At 43.8% G+C, this 22,457-nt stretch overlaps 1 protein-coding gene across 3 annotated transcripts in view; it reads right to left on the bottom strand.

Moving 5' to 3' along the window:
- The window catches only part of MXI1 (MAX interactor 1, dimerization protein), a 57,958-nt gene that overhangs the window by 22,601 nt on the left and 12,900 nt on the right, over nt 1-22,457 (bottom strand). For all 3 annotated transcript variants that reach the window (XR_008237025.1, XM_052799992.1, XM_052799993.1), the window contains exon 3: nt 7,475-7,504. Coding sequence is in view for 2 of the 3 variants with exons in the window: in XM_052799992.1 (XP_052655952.1) it covers nt 7,475-7,504 (30 nt within the window). In the remaining variant the exon portion in view is untranslated. The remainder of the gene's footprint in view (nt 1-7,474; nt 7,505-22,457) is intronic.

Genomic DNA, 22,457 nt, shown 5'->3' with positions numbered 1-22,457 from the left:
GCACCATTTGCAGCCAGGCAACAACCACAGCAACTGCGAGAGGAAGCCCTTTGCTTCCATTTCCCAGACAAGGCTATGAACGCCTGTTACACACTTGCACTACCCACCACAGCACCCAAAACAAGGAGCTAGACCATACTGCACCAAGCCTCACCAGCCACCCACAGCAGCAAAGGTACCTTCACTTTGTGCCCCTCTCCTCTTCAGATGGGAGGAGGAATGTCATGCAGCACCTCCTGGCCCTGGGCAACACTTACAGGGAGGACACTAAGGGGAACACAAGGAGTGAGCATGAAGTTTTGAAGGAAGCAGAGATGGGACAGGGGAAACTTTTGTGAAGAAGAGAAAAAGCAGGCAACTGGCTGGAGATGTGGATCAATGAAGCAAAGGAGTGGGTCAATGCAAACTTGTTCCCACATACCCATTACTCCAGGCACTGGATCCATGTGTGTTTCTGCTCCTCACCCATTAAATGGGAGTATCTGACTCTTCCCACCACGCATTGGCATATCACAAGGTTATAGGTTCCCAAAGTTGTTGATACTTTGGTAAAAATGGGCCACATACAGAAAGGAGAATGAGAAAGTTTCTTGCCTACATTTCCTATCCCATGCTGAATTTCCTTGGGTTATCACAAGTCTGCATAGGCTATGTTGCTATAGTACCCTCAACACATATACCAGACACAGATATAGATCAGCACACACAACTACAGCTTCTGTCCCAAGAGTACAAAGTCCTGAAACTTGTAGTTAACAGGTAATCTCTCTCAAAAATTATATTCCTATTACCTCATCTTCTCTAAGGCAGAAACTCCCCAAGTGGCTTTTAGCTAGTAATGCTTTCAGGTCCATGAGCAACGTTAGTCACTTAACAAGAAAAGTTTTCGCATCAGAATTTCTGGCTCTCGGCACTTCCAACAGCACCCCAGGAAAAAACAAAAAGCCAAAAAACAAAACAAAACAAAAGCCTGTGAAGTCCCCAGAGATGCATTTGGGAGAGATACGGCAAGTACAGGGCCCTGTCATGACTGAAAACTGAGCCAGGAAAGCTGAATGTTTGACTTTCTACCTGGGGCCAGATTCTTCCCTAGTCGAAGCTCACTGATTACAGAAGGGATTTGCCCAGTCTTTGTTTTTTTCAGGACAGCCATAAACATACAGAACTGGAGAGGTTTCAGCCTGAAAGAAAACTGTGGCAACACACCCAAGTAGAAATTCGAGGATGCAAGTTTGGGAAGAGATTCAAGAACCAAAGCTGGCAATGATGCACTCCAAATCAGATACCATCTAAGTACGTAGGACTGCTTTCATTACACATCCACAGCAGCTACCACACTCCCTCCTGGCTCCCTGAAAGCAGTAAATAACCAGTAACGCACCATTTGATACCTCTTCTATTCACTACTCTGGAAATCTTAAGTACAGGGTGCTGAATGCAAGAACTCAGCCAGTAAGTGGGGATACCTGACTGCAGAGCATGTTTCTTTCGAAGATGGGGTTTCCTCTAAAGTCCCCCTTCTGGGAGGCAAGACAATGAAAGGATTCTCAGCATCAGACCATTATGGCAAGGCCAAGTAGAATGCGCTGACAGTTCTTTCTACACTATGGGAGGAAAACACATCAGAAAGTGTCCCTAAAACACATCTTAGTTGAGAAGGGCTTTGTGATAAATATCTGTTTCTGAAAACTGGCTTGTAACAGTGATTTTATCGTGCAACATTCTTGAAACAAAAACATTTTGCTTTGCAACAGTTTATCCAAAATAGTAGTACTGTTCTTTTTACTCTTCTTTCTCCAACTGCTATTGGTTTCATAAGGGAGGTGCAGAGATCTGGGAGCAAAAAGGAAGGCAGGCATGGATTCATTCTTCACTGCATCACTTTGAATAAAAAAAAAAATTATATTGAAACTAAAAATTCCAATACGAGCAGTACTAAAGGACTTCAACAAAATGAGGATCATTTTGTTTCCTTTGAATTTTGGCATGGAGACTAACCATCCCTTTTCAGCAGCTTTACTCAAGAGCTCAAAATGTTCTGCTGCCCAGCCAATGTGAAACAAAGCCTTTTGCAGACTTTCGATTGTAAGTGAATCGAAACACTGCTTCTGCACAAGGAGGCACTTCACATGAACAAGTGTGGTGGTCAGCCAAAGAGACTGGATCACAGTTTTACAGCATCTGACCGGTGAGTTCCCAGAGCAATGCAAAGAAATAACCACAATATAGCAAAAGGCAGACTGACACTGAACAATGACAACTGACCCTAAACGTATCCAGAAGGAACATCTGTCTGATAGCCTTACTCCACAAACTACAAACTTCACTCTCTCCAGGTAAAACAAAACCAGGCACAGCAGTGTAATAAGTTATCCGGATCTCCTAAACTAGAGGAACATGCTTCAGCTCTGCCAAAAATTGTTAGTCCCAGCTGAAAACGGAGGCATCTGTCATCCAAGCGACAGAGTTGAAGACAGCTAGCTACCTCCAGCTCTTGTTCCATACTGGCCATGGAGACAGGAGGGTTTAGCTACAGTTCCCACAAGGAGCAAGCTGGATCAGTGCGTGCTCTGACCTTTGGATGTGGCAAAGAAAGATGCATGCTCAGCTGTGCTGGATGTGGTTTGACTGCTGCAGGGAACATCACAGGTTCCCAGTTTTATTAACGAGGAAAACAATATGTACTGTCAACATTTGCTACATGAAGTTAACATGAAAACAAAGCCCACTCCAGAGAACAAATGAAATTTACTGGATTAGTTTCTTGTTCCAGCTCTCCTGATAAATAGCACTGAACTCAACACCACATTGATTAGTTGGTTCAAGACAAACACTGATCAGATTGCCTTGGCAAGTATATATAGCACTACAAAAGCACAATCATCCATGTCTATTCAGAGTAGCAAGAATTCACTATACCTTCATTTCCCTTCCCTCTATCTTTCCCAGCCTAGACAGCATGTCTGCACTATTTAAATGCCCTACGTTAAATGTTTTCCCCTTCTTCTCTTGCATTTTGCTAATAGACACCCTCAAGCCCCTGTTCTACAGAAACAGAACCAAACTGTGCAATTGCTGTGGAGCCTCAGAAGGCCCCATGTTTCAGTGCAACCTGACCCAGGTCATGGTTTTCTCCTTAACATTCAGTAGGGTTTTTCCTTTATCTCATCTGCTACCTCAAATATGCAACGCAGCATAACAGTCAGCTCTGTGTGTGAAACTGTTTTGGAGAAACACTCTGCAATAACAGTCTCTCATGTTAAAGAGAGAATGGGTGGGGAATCACAGACGTTAGACGGGGGGGGATCCTGGTAAGAGTCAGAAAGGCTCGATCATTGCTATGTGTTTGTCTTCACTTTGTTTCTGATCATCTCAAAAGGTATCAGAGAGAAAGGATCTTGCACCACTGCACTCTGTACTTTTACACGAATCACAACTCTTTAGCAACTTGGTTTAGAAGTTTTGTCTCCTTTAGACTTTGTCCTTTTTAATTTTAAATGAGGTATTTTTGCAGAGCCATGAATTCTGTGAGATCTTCAGAAAATTCTAATTTCAGTGATTCTCCCAAGGTCTCTTTCCCTCCTCGGATCTATCTTTTGTTTGAATTCAATTATTGTTACCATAAGAAAAATCTGCCCTAATAACTCATTCTTTACCCAGTTACTCAGGTTTGTTTTCCTTCCTTCTGTTATATTACAATGCAATAATCACCAAAACCAAATAGATCAATCTAGGATATACAGAAAAACTTTTTTGTTGTTGTTGGGTTGTTTTTTTTTTTTAATCTGATCAATAGCTTTACAAACATCTTTCTTGTTCTATCAGGAGACGTAACTTTTATGACAGACACCACCACCTTGTTGGTCTACCAGAACTGCCACTTCACAGAGCAGCAGGAAAGTAATCTCAGTGCCACGTACCTTCTCTTAATACCACACTGACCACATCCTTCCAAAACTGGCGTGTGTCTAAAATGTTCAGACAATGGTTAATTCTGCTATCTGTATAACACACACCATTTAACTTAAGCCTGAATTTTATTTACTATCCTTTTTTGAGAAAATGCTACATTAGCAAAGTTCATCTTTCAGTCACTTGCTTTATCATGTTTTCTTTTAGAAAATGATGGGGTGTTGCTTACAAATCAGTTTTTTGGTAGGCATGTTAAAGGACTAAAAAATATTGTTTTAGTTATGCCTTGCAGAAGATGAGAAGCAGAATACTGGTTTCTTGTTTAAATGCAAGCTATGACTCATTCTGGTCAGAGATAAACTGAAACACATACCCATTAAATAAAAAACACAAACAATTTTCCAACATGAGGATTAATGACAGATAATAACTATAAATTAACTTTAATCTTCTACATATCAAACAAAGCCCCTTATATAAATTTCAATGCAATCTTTTCAGATAAAAAAAACCCAAACCCAAATCAAAGCAGAAAGAGAAGTCACTTATATATTAGCTGTAATATTTGGTACCAAATCAAATAGCTCCTTAGCAGAACCACTGGAGCGTTCATGAAATATTTCAAGACTACAAAAAGGAGTGGAGCTTAAAACATGATTTTTTTAATATATTTTTAGTTACTTTTCCACATCCAAGGCATACAAGATTCTTAATCCTGATACATTGAAACATCATCAGCTCTGCAATATTCAGTCCAAGTTAAATCGTATATTCAAAAAGGAGGAGGAGACCATTTTGTTTTTCTAGTATTCTCTTGCTACTGCTTGAAAGAAAACTCTGTGTAATTGTTGAATGGGTTAAAACAAAATTTAACTGAATGTAAGAAGGCTGCTGTTCACAGACAAGAGGGGAAAAAACCAGAGTCAGAGACCTAATAGTGGACAATTTTGAAAATTATAGTGTGTGTCAATAATGGAGATAACAGTGAGATTCAAAAGGAATAATCACAAATAATAGGGAAAATGAGCACCTGCCAGCCACAAAGCCATTAGTATCAGGGCTTTTATCTTTGCAACAGTTAAGTCTGGAGACACTGACAAACTTAACGACACAGCAAATAAAACAGGGTAAACATCTACCGGGAAGCTATCCCCTTTCACTCAGAAAACACTGCTGTGGAGTTTGAAAATAAATGCCTCCAGTATGAAACTCACTGTCCAAATCTTTGGTAACAAACATGGCAAACCCAGCACAGCCACTACAAGGTCTAGCTTGGTTTGCAGATGTGCATAGCTGACCAGGCCATAGCATCTGCATTAAGGGACAGACAATCCCAAACCACAAGCAGCGGGCTCCTGACCAAAGATCCTAGATATAGGAGTTTGCCTGTACAGACCACCCAATGTGATCAAATGTGTGCCCTTCCCAGAAGGGTGAAAACCAAGGCTTTGTAAAACCATGTCTGAGAGACAGACCTGGAATACAGTGCCTCGGAATGGGAAGCCCTGGAGGAAAGACCTTGCTGAGAAGGCTGATGGTTAGCAGTCTTCAGCCTGGAGCGGGGGGGGGGAACTAGAGATCATAACTGAGACAGAAGGAGAGGAAGAGAGAAAGATGTTATTACACCAACTGGGAATGGGAAGACAAATTCTGCAGCAAGTAAACAGCTTGTCAACATTCAGAAAAAGGTGGTATAAGGGGAAGCACAGGTAATAATACTCCTCTTTCTAGTAACATGTATAACAAAGTGCTGGACAGTAGTCAATCCTCATGATAACCCCACCCTAGGTAGTATTACTGTCCTCAGTTAAAGACAGGGAATCAAGGCAGAAACTTCCTCAACTCACACAGATAGCTGGTATCCGGCACATCCTAAGCCCATCAATACTTGCCAGTCCTTAGCTGGACAGTAAGTATGGAACGCTAGCTGCTGAGATCTCACCCACAGAGAGTTTGAAGCTTCACTGCCTGCCCCACAAGCCTGAGGGTAGAAAAAGATGGTCACATATCCATGCAAACTTGGCCAATGTGAGAGGACCAGGCTGGTACAGGGAAAGATGGAGACAGCTCTGCTCTAAAGCTGTACTGAGGGCAAGCAGCATTTGCAGTAACAATTAGATATGCAAATAAGCACATTGAAAATTAGTGACGGTTTACTGTTGTCATGGAGAAAAAAGCACCCTCCATTCTGGGTCAGACCCAAGCACTGCATTTTCTTTCCCTCATTGGTAAATAAAACTGTAGAGAGCACTGGAAAACCCAGGAGCCAACACTTCTCAACATAGCTCAACGTGGGACTGGAAAGGTTGAGACTCGGGGGTGGGGACAAGAGAGCAACATAACCGAAATAAAAAACCTCCCTGCATCAACCCAGAAAGACAGGACCATGACAGCTCTGTAACTCTCAAAGCTACCAGGAGGTAGAAGCACAGCCTGGAAGAAAACACCCACACCATGCAAAGGCCAAGCTGCTTCCCAGTACTGCTGCTGCTGGGGGAGGCAGATGTGGGGGAAACTGAAGGCAGTGATGCATGAGGTACTCAGCTCCGATTCCCTTGAAGCTATATGGGAAGATCTTGTCTGAATGGAAATACACACTTGGTTCGAAGCCTCTGTGTATCTTTGGCCATCCTTATAGGATTCCCATCCCTTGTTAAATGATGGCTGCTAAGAGGGAAGAGGAGGCAATCAACCTATTTAGACTCAGCTTTCCCACCCTGGGGGTTTCTTCACAGGAGCAGCACTGCCTTTGTTCCAACAGCCAAAAAAACCCCACAGACACCCCCCCTCAGTCCCCCTAAAATCCAACAGAAGAGCCAAGATAAGTTTATAATGGGAACTCTGACACAACCTTAACTATAGCATCCTGAATGGAAGGCGATAATCTGATCTGTGTGTGAACTAGCTCCCCTTGTCTCAATGGTATTTATCTTACTTTAACTCCTGTTACAAAAGGGTTGAGTCATATAACAGAGCTAGCCAAGTAACAAAACTGCAAGGCTTGCTAAAACTTCAGATTCAAGGATAAACAGGCACAATCCTAAAACAGGTTAGAAGACAGAGTCTCCACAGGAGCACTGGTAGCCAGACCTCCAAGCTTCTGGACAACGGTATTTCCTTCTGCACTGCAGAGATTATCACAGCCCAGTGGAGGGGTGGGAGGGAGAGGGTGTAGAGCACAGGGTTCTGCCCTTCAGTTCATGGTAACGCGTATTACCCAGGGCCCAAGAAACCTGATCCCGTAGCAACCTCATGTACAGAAAGTGCCCCAATCAGATTTCACTGTGTCAGGAGAAGAACAGTATTTACTCTGCATACAGATTAGTCACAAAACTGGGTCACTTCTTGCCTTTTCAGAGAGAGGAAAAAAAACCAACCAAAAACAAGGCTTCTTTTTCAGATCCTTTTTGTCTTCCCCCCCCCCAACTTTTAAAACTACGTGATGCAGTGTGGTCATTCACAGCTGTCTAAGCTGATCAAACGGCACCTGCATGTGTAAGGTTAAAGCACATTACACTCACTAGGCTTGTATTTCTTAGAATTCAGCTCATTAGCTACTTACCGGTTCTTTTCTAGTTCGTTGTGCGTAGACCTGGAAGATAAACAAAAATTTGGATTAGCCACCTTTGACGTCTCAGCACCAAAGTTCAATCACTGCAAGCTGTACACATCCCCAGTGGCATATCACAGCGTAAAGCCAACCAACTACATACATTAAAATCTATACCTATAACCTCAGCCTCCCTGCCGACAAGAGATTCCTCCCCTCCTAAGTCTGTATCTACCTGCTACGTGCAAAGCTGGTACTCTTACTGGCGCTACAGAAAACGTTCCCTAGAGACTTAAATGCACACAAAATCCCAAAGAGAGGCAATGATTGGAAGAGGGCACCAGAGTCAGCCATTTCCAGATGACTACTGGCTCTGCCACCAACTCATTACAGGACTGTAGTTATGTTTCTTTGTGCTTTAGTTTCTCCATCCACCCTGTAAAAATATTGGTATCATCTGCTAACACAGGAGCTCATGGAGTATTAATTTATGCACATCAAACACATGGGAACCTTCTGGCAGAATTGGCTCAGTAAGGACAACCCCTGGAGCCCTTCAGTGGTCACATGCTAGATTTAGCAAACTTAGTAAAACTCCAGATATGGCCAGCATTTGGGCACGAAACGGGATGGCCAGTACTGCTATGTTTGCAAACATCAGCGGCGCTGAGTAGCACTTTTAGGATGCCTGGAAACCCCTCAGGGATTGAAACAGCACCACCACAGCACTAGCTTGCAGCGAAGCAAGTGACCCATGAAGTGGCACTGTGACCACTTGACAAAGGAGGGGGCTTTGTCTTTATACCTGCCCGCCACACCAAGCATGCTGCCAGCACTCCCCAACTGAGAGCTCGCAGCTTGAAAATGAGACCAACTAGAAACAAAAGGGAAACAGGCAAGTTCATTCTCCTTGCCTCTCTGATGACAGCAAGAGTGGCAAAACCAGCTTAAATCCTTTCAGGATTTCTAATCTAACCACGTTATTAGTAACCCAGGTAAGGTTGTTGTGGATTATTTAAAAAGGGTAGCCATTTATCCAACACTTCTCTTTAACAGAAGGTCACCTCAAAATAAAAGTAAAAGGAGCCCAAGAGCTTAATAAAAAGGATCTATTTTCTGTAATTTGGCATCACATTTCTTCCGGAGCTCTGAGAAGATTATCCTCTATCCCCCATCTGGAGAATCCCACAGAGAATTCTACAATCAGGGAACTGAATGGAGGATGTGCTCCAAGGGAAACCCTGTCATAATTAAATGCTTCTCCAAAAAAAGGGAGGAGGAGCACTTAACAGGTGTTAGAACCTCATTGAAGATGACGAATAAAGCATGGATGTCTGCAAAAAACAAGGTAAATAAGCCTTAGCTAGCCGTAGCCGAGAGCTGTGCGTGGCCAAAGGAAAAACAAAACATTACTGTATGTCTGTGCAAGGTACCCTGTGCAGCAGGATATGGGATACCCTAAAGGCATGCACACTATAGCCAAACTCCTAAAGCTGGGGAAACTTCCAAAGCAAATCCTTCCCTCCTGAAAAGAGGGGACCCCTTAAGTCTGGTTCCCAGGAATCAGAGACATGAACATATTATTTAGTCCAGAAAATCTCCCAAATCAAACCCATATCCCCCACAGAATCTAAACCAGAAAAATCCATTTGTCCAGGCAACCCGGATACAAATTAACCCACCACGGCTGAGCTGAGGCCCTTTAAAACCACTGCCTGTATGTTCTTTGGAACATGCTTATTGTTCTTATTTACTGTATGTTCCTGCAGGAGACTTTGCACTCTGCTTGGCTATGACATTAGCAGTTATAATGCCAAAGATATGCAATGGCTTGAATTCCTGTATTATATCGAGCCAATTATCAAGGCCAGCACTGAAAGAACAAAGTTTGGCCCACTGCTGTGAACAAAATTAAAACAGCAGGTTCTCCCTACTCCTCTCACACAGGAGACTCTTTATTACCTATCTGCCTTCTGATGAACAAGACAACTGAGAGGGGTCACGGGCTTTTCACCAAGTCAGGAAATTTATGCTGTGACTTCTAACTATATCGGTGGCAAGGAAAAAAACAAGCCCCCCCCCCCCCCCTTTCCCACTGAATCTGAATGCAAAGGAAAGAATCTCAGGAATGCTGAATGAGTCCTATGGGGATGTTACTTCTCTTACCTGCCTATGCTTTGTTTAGTCTTACTGGGGACATTTGGAAAAGTTTTAATTTTTCCTTTCATCCAAATTTAGGAAAAAAACCCAGCACCGCTTCCCACTACCACCACTCACTAACTCTTATTTTCTGTGCCAGTTTCCCTTTGCTTGGACAACAGATACAGAAAAAACCCTCTCTCTTCTATTCATAATTCATTTCATTTTCTGTAGCTCCTGATCTAGAGATTAATATTTTCCCCTCATCTTGGGGCTGCACATATTACTAAGATTTATTTGGAGTTAAACAAGGACAGTGCTGTCAGTGAAGTGGAAAAAAGTACAGGAACCTCTGTTGATACGACGTTCAGAAAAAAAATCTTTTAAATAGGCACAGAAACAAATGTAACTGTACCTCTTTAACTGAGCTCGTCTTATCATCGGCTGAGAACCTAGAGAGTATCATCAGACTGAAATCAAAGCTCCATCTTTATACATCATCACCAGCTTTTTGATGGGTACAGGATGAACACCACAGCTGTAAACTATTGCAGCACTCTGGGAACATTTCAGGGTTACTTGTAACACTCTGCACTTACAGCAGCAAGGAACTTGTGCGTTCAGTATGGCGTTGCTTTGCTGCTGTTGATAGTCACAGACTGTGTCACCCAGTGAAATAAGGACACCACTGCTGAGCATGGACCACAAACCAGAGGAGCTCACATCCCCACTGTCAGGCGGACAGGGCAAGCAGGACCTTGCCCCCACCTGCAAAGCTGAAACCACAGCCATGCAGGTACGGACACGTTCAGAGAGGAAAACAAAAGCCCAAGCACACGTACCGGCACTGCTCAAAACCTCAGCTGCAATTTAAAAGTAGCTGAAGCATAAACTGTCTGCAGGGCTCTCATTTAAAAGTCAGGTTTCTACAGCAGTCAGTTCTCTAACAGTAAGTTTAAAACACCCAAACTGATAACTACCCCTAAAAACTGAAGGAATGTTATATAAGGAGGAGGATCCTGCTGACTACATTTTGAAACAGCATGGGAAAAGATCAAGAAAGAGTTTTAGAAGCTTAACATAAAGGAGCCAAGCAAACAACAACAAAACCAGCAGAGCAGTCCCCATCAGGATTTTAAACAACAAAAAGCTGAAAGAGAAGAAACTGAAGTTTATCCCTCTCTACCCCAGATACCTGGAACTGTGTACAAAATAGGAAGAAACAGGGAAGCAACAATTGTCAGTAACTCTAATTTAAGGTCAGATGCAACAATCTTTTTGCGCCAGTTACTGTGATTCTACCTGCAACCTTGCTATCCAACACTGCAACAAGGTGTTGCTGAAACATTAAGCTACACTGAATTCCCCCAGTGAATGAGACATTGTAAATAATTTGTCACTTTATCCCATTTTCTTTATTTAAAGAAAACCTCTCCTACCATGGCAGAGGCAGCCAAATTTTCCCTGAACACAGGTAAGCCAACAAAACAAACTGTGTCAGGGAGAAACAAGCTCTAAAGAGCACTGAATTCATTTGTCATTGGGTTCTTTACTGTGATTAAAATCACAAAGCTGCCACATGACATTAAACACAGCTGACCTTTCTGGTTTACACATTTAATATTGATAAATAGCCCAACAAATGCATTTGCAGCACATCTGCATTTTGGCTTGACTTCTTAGTGAGGTAACTATTTTCTAGTGGGAAAACACAGCAATCAAGAGTCCTTGTCCCATGCGATACACAGATGGCATTTAGACCCGATGACCCTGCCATCTCCTTGTACCTGGTTACCCTCCTGTCTGTATCTGGCACCAGCTCCTGGGTCCAGAGGAGCCCAGAACTCCAAGAGCTAGAGCTCCATCTCCATCACAACAGATACTGGTGGCTCAGGAGATGCTGCTGGCCATATACTACTGCCAGGTAAAGGGGGCAGGGGGGATAAAAAAGACCTCTTCCAATACATGTCCTTAAACAGCAAGAACGTCCATCCACAGACCAGGCCAACCGCTTTCTGTCTTACTTCACTCAGGTTCAGCCACCTCTGCTGCTTATGTACATACAATGTTACTCTTCTTCATTTTACAGACCTTTCTCCCCTTCTGGTTCTGTTGACACCCATTCACTTGGTCACCAAATTCCCCTGCAGGAAATGCATTCTTTCATTCCCCAAGCCAAGATCAACCACCCTTCTGGAACCAGTGAACTACACTACTGCTCTCTCTTTTATGCAACTTCTTCCTCAGAAATTACTCCTATTGGAAACAGCCAAATGACAAAACAAAACAAATGAAGAGGAAGGGTCATCAACAGCTTTTTTGAATTTTAAATCCACCGGTGTCCACAGAACAAAACTTACTGGCTGAAGAACCCCAGTGTTTTGCCAGGGTTTCAAGCAGCAGTAGATCAACACCATAAGTAGTCTATGAAACCAACTGCACAAGCCATAGTCTGGGAAGTTTATGGAGAAGCTCCACCAGTAGCAGCAGTGTGTAAGGCTTTCAGCCCAATGGTAAGACAAACGATAGCTGCACAAGAGTCAAATCTTCCTGCCCAGATGGAGATGCTCAAGGGCTGAGTTTCTCAGGAAGTTGTGAACCCCCCTCACCTCTGGGAGGCCCAGGAGCCTAGCTCTTGGAGGGCTGCACAGGAGCCTTGGGAACACAGCAGCTTATGGAACAAAACATTGCCAAGAGCTCCTTCAGTGAGGAGTGGGATGCAGATGAACAGAAGATGGCATAGCTGGAGCAGAAGTTCTTCTGCTGCTGTCCTTAAGCCCTTTGCAAGTACCAGCCTCAAGTCTAACAAGAGCCTCACCTCATCCTTGCATATCAGCAAATCTAACAAAACATTTCCTTCCAAGTAATACTAGAGACAAAAGTTATCTTAGTCATTACTATCCCGTGATCCCCCTACACTGTATGGCCTCGAGGTCCAGGCTAAATGCTTCTCCATGAGGAGCTGAAGTGAGAAGACAGAACAGACTGTTTCACCTTCTCACTGACGTCAATGGAGATGCATCAGATTAACCTAGCCCCAAACTCTGACTAGTTTTTTCTGTCACTCTTAAATGGACATGGTATCAGATTCCTCCCAAGGCTCTGATCAAAGCTGTTTTCCCAGGATCAAGGCAGACCCCTTCCAAAGTTCACATTCTCCGTCTCCAACAGAGAAGGGGACACAGATGTACTGGCATCTGTTCATGTTTGTTCATCTTTGGAAAAGGAGAAATGGCCCCACAGTCTGTTTTCAGCTCAACAAGGGGAAGAGAGCTCCTTTGTGCCGTTCACAACTGCAGAAAGTCACCTGCCCCTGGGTTTCTACACAGTATCCTGAAAGCTTCCTGCAACACTCAGTCAAAAACAACTTTAAAACGTACACTGCACAGATCCCTTGAAGAACTAAATTACTTCAAAGCCACCTACAATATTTACACAGCCCCTCTCAGTTTGGTACCTGCTCCTCATAATCATTATTTCTGTTTGCAACACTTCAGAAATTAACTCTTCCCTAACACTTTTTATGCAGCAGGGACAACACCAACACACAGAAATTCTAAATGATTTTCCCAAGGCCACACAAGAAGCCTGTGGCAGAGCAGGGTACTTAACTTGGGTTCCCTGATCCCCAGGATAAGTCTTGGATCAGTGGGTTGCTGTTCTCAGGCATCCCAAAGAGACATGTAACAAGGACATTTGTGCTATCCGATTCTTGGGTCAAAGACAAAAAAATGACATCATCATTGTAAGCTGCAAGTGGGAAAGTGAAAAAAAAACCAAAACCAAACAACAACAACCCAAACCTAAACCAGCCCTCATGTCTTGCCCACTGTCTGCCAAGTGAGCCAGCCCTACTCTCAGACGCCACTGTACGAGGTGCCACAGAAGAATCTAAAATGGGAGCCAAGAGCAAAGTAGTATCAGTTTACCAATAAAACTCATCCAACAGACACATCAGGCATAACCCTCAGGTGGGGAAGGAATTGCAGCCACAGTCCCAAACAAAGCACTCTGTTCTGTTGGTGCATGTTCTGCTTTTTCAGCACAAGGGAGGAAAGAGCAGGAAGACAGCTCCTCCTTGCTGAGCACCACAAGTCTCTCCCAGTCCCAGAGCTGGGCTCCCCCAAAGCAAAGCAACACCCCTTTAAGCAGCACAAGGTGGCACTCTGCAGGGGAAGGGTTTTCCAAGCCAGGCCACACAACAGCAAGAATGTTGTTTTGCATCCAGTGCTGCAATCTGGGGTCAGCAAAGAAGTCCCCAGCTGGCTTCCCTCCCCTCTGTATAGGCTGGGAGCAAGTGTTCTGGTGTGGGCCTTCTCCTGTACCACCTGAGATGCTATGTGCAGAGGCTGGTCCTAGTCCCAAGTGCTGAGGGAAAACTGCCGCATCTCATACACTCCCTCATGCAGGGCCCTGCACAGCCAAGAGGAACTGGGTTTGCTGAACAAGCAGCTATTCAATATTTTGTTTTCCCCTCATTGTTCAACACGTGGCCTCAAGCCAAGCCCTGCTCTGAATACAGAACCGGTGGTTTCCTTACAGGCTTTTCAACAGGCTCACCGAGAGCAGCAGCTAGGCAGTTCACAAGCACATTTATTGTCAAGCATCCTTCCTTTCCAAATCGAAAACTAAGAGACAGGGAAATCAGAGTTGCAGCTTCTCATCCCTCTGAGTGCCTCTATGAAGACCTCCAAGGGTCAGGTTTTCTGGGCCACTTTACGTGTTCAAAGCACAGCTCCCACTGGTGCCCCTTGTGGCTGTGCAGCTCAGTTCCCAGGCTCATGTCTTGGAAAAAGATCACAATATGAGGAATAGACTATTTGGGGGTCTCCTACAACAGGCTGGGCTGAAAGGGACTTGCTGAATGTACACAGGACTGCTGACAGGGGCCAGAAGTGAAGCGAGTTCTCCAATGTCCTATTCACTGCTCCATTTGTCTGCCTTCTAACTTCTGTGACAAGTGAGCAAACGTCCTACAGAAACCATCTCCTTCCCCTCCCAGCCCACAGTTAACCACATCAGAAGGGGCTCGTGCACACAGATCAGACACAAAGGCTGATTATGTTCATTTCAGGAGGTATCTTAGCCATTTCAGTAGAGAAACCCTAGCCTACCTCCCTTGGACATACAGCAGTCAACATCTTCTATGATTTAGGACTTGGCCAGGTAGATTCTCACAGGTCAGGAAAAAGTATATTCTTTGCTTTCACCAAGGCAAGATTCCCGTCTATGATTCATGATGCAAGGGAGTTTGAGCTTCTTGTGGACAGATTCTTGCCTTTTTTTTTTTTAATACCTTGACAAAACCATGTTTTTCATGACCTGGTGACAAGAAATGTCAGGTGGCTTCACCACGGCACCTCCAAGCTCCTCCATGAAGAGAGAAGAGCATGGCACAGAATGAGGACAGCAAAATACAGGCACTTCCTCACACTAATGTCAGGTGTGCACTGTCCCCCAGGTCTCTCCCAAGTGCTACTTGGGAAGGACAACCTCCCTACACAATCATCATAGCCAGATCATTTGAAGCAAAATGAATTATTTAAGTAGAACAAGGCACAGACTTCATCCATCCGCTGCTAACACCTTAATATCTCTGCTAACAAAATTTTCTCTGTTGAACATTCAAGTGCATGACAGAGCAGGGTAAGGCCTGACACCGCAGAAAGCTCTATGTGGTCCCTGCCCCGCTGACTTCCAGCAGGCTCCATGAGTCTCACTGTACAGTCAGGGACTCTGTCTCTTCCAAGGTCCCACCAGAACCAGTATCATAGTTGCTGGTACCTGCATGGCAAAGAGATTGCAGTGGTTCACAGAAAGAGAATAAAGTCACAGGAGGCAATTTTCAAATCCACCTAGAAAACTTAGGAACCTAAGTCTCATCTTCTTTCAAACAGCCACAAGCTCCAAAACACCGATTCTGCTTCCTGAAAACAGAATTAGAAAAGTGCGCGCATTACCCCAATGTACAGATGGTGGGAACCATGTAACGTACAGATGGTAGGACCCATGTAGGTCATCTGACGTGCCCAGATCTTGCAGCCTTTCGGCAGCAGACTCAGGAAACAATCCAAGGGCCCAGCATGCCAGCCCTTTGCCCTATACCATGCTTCTTCCCACACATAACATTACCCTTTCAAGGAAGATGGTCATATCCAGAAATAGCCTTAGCAATGTCATCTGCAGAGCAACAGTCTGTTTGGGGAACATGTATTTCTCTGCAACACGCATCTTCTGACCTAAAGAAACTGCCTTCAGATGCATTGGGGAAAATGAGGCTTTTTGAGTAAATGCCACCTGACTGAAACGCACTTTGTTTGAAAAGAAACTGATGGCATTTGTATGGCTGTGGGCCAGGCCAGACTTTCTTCACTTCTATTTAGACTTGTTAGTTATCTCTCATGTTACAACTATATTGCCACAATACTGTGCATGGAGATGAAGGGAGGGGAAATATACTTGAAAATCCATTAACACCACTGTTAGCTACACACTGTATTAGGGAAACTGAGGCACAAAGACTTACACAGGCTGTAACAATATCAGGAAGAGAACCCAGATGTCCTGATCTCTGGGGTCATATTGTCAACAGGGACATACTCATCTAGCATCTGGGAGATCCATGAAAAAGGAAGGTTGAGAAAAACAGAAGAGCTGTGATTTCTTCTGTTCTTACAGTTCTGGCTTACAAGCAGCAGCAACTAACATGAAGGCAGCGAGGTGGCTACCTCCCACTGCTCCCAGATGGCCAAGCTACTTGTGAAACAGTTCACAAACTGCTGCAGTTTGTAGCCTAATTGTCAAAGGCAAACCAGAACTGGTGCCATGTTACCTTACCATATCTATACATTGCTTTACGGCTGCCCAAGCACCTGGACAATGACCACTGGAGTAATAGTCTCAACAGCAATCCCAATGTCATCTGTCCCCTAATTTCTCCCTTCTTGGTGGTGTAACAGATGGAAGGAGATAAATGAGAATTGTTCAGAAAATAATCGACTTATTTATGCAGAGGAACTTTAATCAAAACTGAGGCAAAATAATTGCTCTCAGTCCACATGCCTGCTTGTCACAGAGCAAGCAGCAAAGTATAAACAAGTAATTAAGATAATGTTGGAAATCATCTAGGCTGCTTCAAACTGGATTCATAAAGAAACAGAACTGAAGTGAAATCACTTTCATATCAGAGAATGGAAGTACAGTAGGGAGCACAGAAATGAGACATGGGAATATATCCAGCAGAATGGAAAAAGCAGGCCTGTTCCCTCTGAACTGATCAACAAGGCAGTGTCTCACAGAGAAGAGATCCAGGCAAAGGCCAGCCAAGTGCACAGCCCCAGAGACCCACAGTCTCTGATCAAGAGAGCCCAAAATAGTCAACAAAATCAAATCCTATCTTTGTTGGTTCAAAGGGGGTAGGGAGTAGGAGCAAACACTCTCAAGAGGAGAACAAACAGAAGCCAGTCTTTGAATTTGGACAGAAGTTTGTCAGGAGGGATCAGGAGATGATCAACAGCAGGAACAGCAGCAAGACAATTAACTCAGCAGCGGGACATGGACTGGTCTGTTTGGGTCAGAAAGAGAAATGGATTTGAAAGCTCAACCAGGAGCGAGAAAGGAAAACGTCAGTCTTACCTACAAACAGAGGAGCAGATGGAAACAAAGCATTGTTACAAGTAACAACCAATTCACTGTCAAGCAAAAGATCGGGTCAGGTTAAACAAAAGCATGAAGGATAAATCCCTGCATGTGTTGTGGGTGAGGCACTACACAGAGAAGATACAAAAAGGATACAAATGTGGCAAGAGGGGGGAAAAAACCCCCACACAAACACCTGACAAACAAGGAATACTACTTAAACCAGGGAACTGACTGTACTCTGAATATAGTGGGAAGAGAAAACGAGGGAATTCCAGGAACAGATGACCAGGTTTGGCCCAAATATCCTCCCTACCATCCCAGGGCACCAAATCTCTCTAGGAGCCAGGGTGAACAACCTTCACATTTCAAAAGACCCTAAACACCAAAACCTGAAGTTTCTTGTTACTGTGCCAGCACTGCTATCAGTGATGCAAATCAGCCCCCGGCAGTTGCAGCACAGCTCTACCTGGGTAGAGTGCTGCAACATGAACAGCATGAGCCCTGACTAACAGTCCCACTGCTGCAAAACAGCACGCTCCTGCAGAGGCTTCCCCAAATCTGGAGGACAAAGGGATCATGAGCCTTCAGCCACAGAGAGTGACAATTCATGGCAGACAGATGCTGCAGCAGTGAATTACAGCTACGTTGCAGGTAACATCAACAACTGGGCCTGCTTCTAGTTTACAAAGGCCTCTTTGCACAACTCAGAGACTACAAATTAAATTTTACACCTACTGAAGTTATCAAAGTATAAATTCAGCCCAAAATCATGGGTTTCTGTATAGACTCCCTGCCACACAGATCTCCCTATGCGTGGCTATATTACCAATACAAAAAGGAAAGCACGAACTGCAGTTCTGCAGGATCTTCCCACTTGGAGGGCCATAAAATAAACAGGGTGACAAAGGGGAACACAGCAGGTTCCCCCATGGAAACTGCTACATCAGCCCTAGCACTTTTGGAGGCCTCATTCCTCACTAGGGAGTGGGGTTTATGCTTCTCATGCCATTTTCTGGGTTCACACTCACTTTCTGTATTTTGCCTGGTAACCCGCCAGTTGTACTGCAAAGCCAAGCATCACTGAAAAGACACTGCATACCAAACGTCACCTACATGGGGTAATTTTTTTTTTTCCCCCCCAAATCATTGGCAGGATCTCAGCTTCTGATGTAGATCAGCAGAGACAAGGAAAGGCACAACTTAGTGCCAGCAGGTTCAGAAACTCCAGCATCACTACAACTTGCTTGCCTACACTTGCAGACTGCATTGGGGCAAATTACATCAAATTGGCAGATGGGATGTGCTGAGGCTGAACTGAGCTATTTGAGTAGAGCCCTACCTGCCAACCTGCCCCGATCAACTGTACTCCAGTACAAACCTACAGAAGACAGTGGGATTTCAACAAGGGGTGATTCCACCTCTCGTGTGGACCAGCAATCCATTTTCCCAGTCTAACACTCAAACTGTCACTACGCTTTCTCAAAAAGAAGTCATGCTCATATTTAAGTATAGTCAATACTGCTGGCCAGTCCCTCTCAACATCCCTAACAGAGAAGCAATCCTTAACAGCTCAGCCTTGTCCAGTTTTCCTTTCTTGAAAAATTAACTAGCATATTTATGTATACTCTCAACTGGAAGGCAAGATCCCATCTCCAACTATTTCTAGACAAAATTTCAACAGCAGCATGAAGATTCCAGATAGTAATCACACTGTTTGTACATTATCAAGATGTGGCATAAATCAAAACATGGCACAGCAAATCTCATCCATTCTCTGTTTTACACATGTGGATTTGTACTCTATGAAGCAAAGCCAAGTCCTGAGCCAAGAATAGAGCTCCCTGGCACTACAAGGCTTGAGACAGAAAGCAGTCTCTATCCCCAGCATATTACACAAGGGCCAGATTCTAACCCACCTACGCACAGCGAATCAAAACTCAACTCCCACTAGCTGTGGAGTAAGGTGTGATCCAGTGCAAGTGCAAGTGGCTAAAAAAAAAGCCACAAGCAAATAAACAAAGTAGCATCCAGAAACAAATAACAACTGAGAGAGGCTAGGAAGCAGCAAAGCTGTCAACAAAAAGCCTCAGAGACCAGCTCTCTGGGACATGAAGAAAGGGGTAGGGGCTTTGTGCAGAAAAGTAGACCAACATGGGCTGACATGGTGATTTGCTCTTTCAGGAATTTCTTACACAAGATAGACAAACCAGTCAGGCCCCTGCACCTCCTCTCTCCCAATAAAATCAGAATTACAGCACTGTCCTAACTCCAGAGGCTGTAGGAAGGACTGAAAATTACCAGGTACTCAGTCATCAGCACAATGTGGGGGGCAGTGAACCTCCTCTGACAGCAAAGATAGAATATATTTAAAACTGTGCTTAAGCAAGTGTTCACCAACCCCCCTACTCCTCCCCTACACAGCGAGGTACAGCTGCACAGCACTGCTGTTCTGGTAAATCAGGCTTTCTTCTGCACCAGACAGCCAAGGTTGACTTGCAGCTATGCATGCCGCATCCTTTCAGCTTCTGCACCCGTGTTTGTGAACCTGTGGCACATGAAGCCATCACCTGAGGCACATGAGGTACCTAATGCACACCTACCTGCCCCCCACAATCCTTGCTCAGGGACACTGTGAGCAAATTAAGCTTAAAGCCAAGAGTACCTGAGGGTTTCAATAGTACAGCTGCCATCCCTGCCCTCAAAAAACAGCTTCAAAGGTTATGAGAGTGGAGGGCTACAGAGAAGATTCAGAACAAAACCAAGTGATGGGATTTAGAAATGCGAGGAAAAAAGTTCCAAATGGGGCAGAAGAGAGAGCAACAACAGAGAAAATGAGGAGCTGCATCACTAGAATAGCCAGAAGGGTAAAGAAACCCAGACACCCAGATTTTCAAGACACCACGTCCAAAATGCCTTACCATACCCATTACAGCTGCTGATTCCAAGCACTGCAGGCAACCTGCTACCGGACTGTAGATGTCTGAAAGGCCCTTGGGAAGCAGCCTCAGACACAAGGGAGGATAATGGAAAGAGAGGAAAATGAAAGGAAAAAGAAACTGGACAGAGATCAAACCCTCCCCCATGGAACTGAGCAATAGATTCTTTGAGTGCCCTTAACAACATGGGCCTCCCGGGAGAGCTGAAGGCTCCTAGTGCCGCTGGGAGGGTGCTTGGCATTTCCCCGGGATCAGACCAAAAATAACGGGCTTTTCTACATGCCTGAGAGTCTAAATAAAAACAAAACACAAATGACAATCTAATATTGTAACATTATTTCAGATTCCGTTATAAATCTTAACTTCATTAAACTGATTGTATTATGGGGGGAAAAAAAAAATCATTTAGCATCCCTGCTGTTTATTTTATTTCCTGCTGACACAATGATTTAAATTGATTAAAAAGTCTTCTCAATTATTTTTCAAAATGTAAAAATATCAAACCAGTCTAATCCTAACTAACTACAATGAGCCTTTCAAATAACTGGGTCTATTTAGAACTGCATATGTAGGGTCCATTAGAGCAGTTTCTAGTGACATCGAATACGTGTTAACATACCCACAGAACTGTACTCCCAGCATGGACTACTTCACTTCTCTAGTGAGTTTTTAGAACTCAGCTTCTGTCCCAGAAACGCTTTCAGAAGGAACGAACATTAAATAAGTGATACTGTATGTTACGATAAATCTCTGCAAATTTTTCATCCCAGTCCAAAAACCAGACAAAACTTTTGTCAAGAGCAAATTAAAAAAAAAGCAAAATTAAATTCTAATTTAATACAGGTTGGATAATTGATTTGCGCATTTTTTTGGCTTTTAGCTATGTGTTAAATGGGATTTTTTTCAAAAAAGTTTCCCTTTATTTTGAGTTTATTATGAAGTCCAGGTCACGACTGTGATTCTCCACATATTTTTGCAAGTGGGTAATTTTCAGTACCTAAATGTCCCTGACTAAAGGAAGACTGCATATTTTTAAATATATTCAGGTTTTAACTCACAGCATGCAACACTAGGTCTTTAAAATACCCATGCAAAACACTACACATACATACAGATAACATCCCAAGGATTGCAGAGGGGAACCCCTCTGCAGCAATCTGCATGCTGTCAGTTGCACAACTGACACGAAGGAAGAGAGAACTTGAGCCAAAACATCCTCCTTTAAAAACGCATCATGTAAATCAGAAGTAATGAAGCAATGTATTCCCTCTTATCTGCACACCCCTGTTTGGGGTAGAAAAAAATTATTTTGCTGGGACTGGGAGACCATTGTAGTTCTACAAGATTTGCTCCACCATTGGCATCCAGAGCTGGGCTGCCTGTTCCTTAGAACTTTCTGGGTGTTTGTGCCATGACAGCACAGAGCCCGTTAGGAAGAAATTAGCTGTCATGTCTGGGCTGCAAATGCTGAAGGGTAATACTTGGATTTAAACTATGAATTAAAGACCATCCAGGCTCTGTAAATACCCTGTGCCACATAATCATGGATTATTTGGTTCAGTAAACACCAGTAACAATGCACGTGTCAATTTCTAAAAGTGTGTAAATAAAGGAAAAAAAAAAAAAAAGAAAACAACTGTGCTTTGCCAAGGTTGCTTGAGACACATTTTTACAGGAGGCTTTTAAATGACAAGATCTGCATGAGATCTAAATGCGTAATTTCTCTACACTAATTAAACACTTTGAGACAAAAGCAATCTAAGAAAATCTCGTGTCCACACACGAAACGTAAGTTTTGCCCCTCATCAAGGACTTGATATTTAATTCAAAGTCCATTCAAACTCCAGGAGACAGAACTCACTGAATTGTCCCTTTGATTTTAACAGGAAAAGATGATACAGAGCCTTCCTTAAACAAGGCTGATGCTATACTCAGCGTCATACAAAACACACTGCAGCGAATTTGGAGGCACCCTGAACTTCACAGTTGTCACTTCCCGGCACTGCAGCCATCTGGAAGGCCTGCCATCTCCTACAGCAAGTGCAAGCTGCTACGACTTGTGCTAAAAGAAACTTCCATTTCCAACTGTGCATATAAGGTCTGAGCTCCCCAAAAGACCTGCTCTGGTCTCTGCCTGGAGCAGACCTGACGCTGGTCACTCCCTGAAGCCGAAACAAGCATGGGAGGCAACACACTGGGTAACACTCTCACTCTTAACGATTCAATTTGGCCTCAGTACTTCTTGTATAATGAAGGTTTTAAGTAAGACTAGAAAGTAT

The sequence above is a fragment of the Harpia harpyja genome, chromosome 10, assembly GCF_026419915.1.
Source record: "Harpia harpyja isolate bHarHar1 chromosome 10, bHarHar1 primary haplotype, whole genome shotgun sequence".
NCBI classification, from domain to species: domain Eukaryota; kingdom Metazoa; phylum Chordata; class Aves; order Accipitriformes; family Accipitridae; genus Harpia; species Harpia harpyja.
This window is presented reverse-complemented; position numbering and strand designations above follow the sequence as displayed.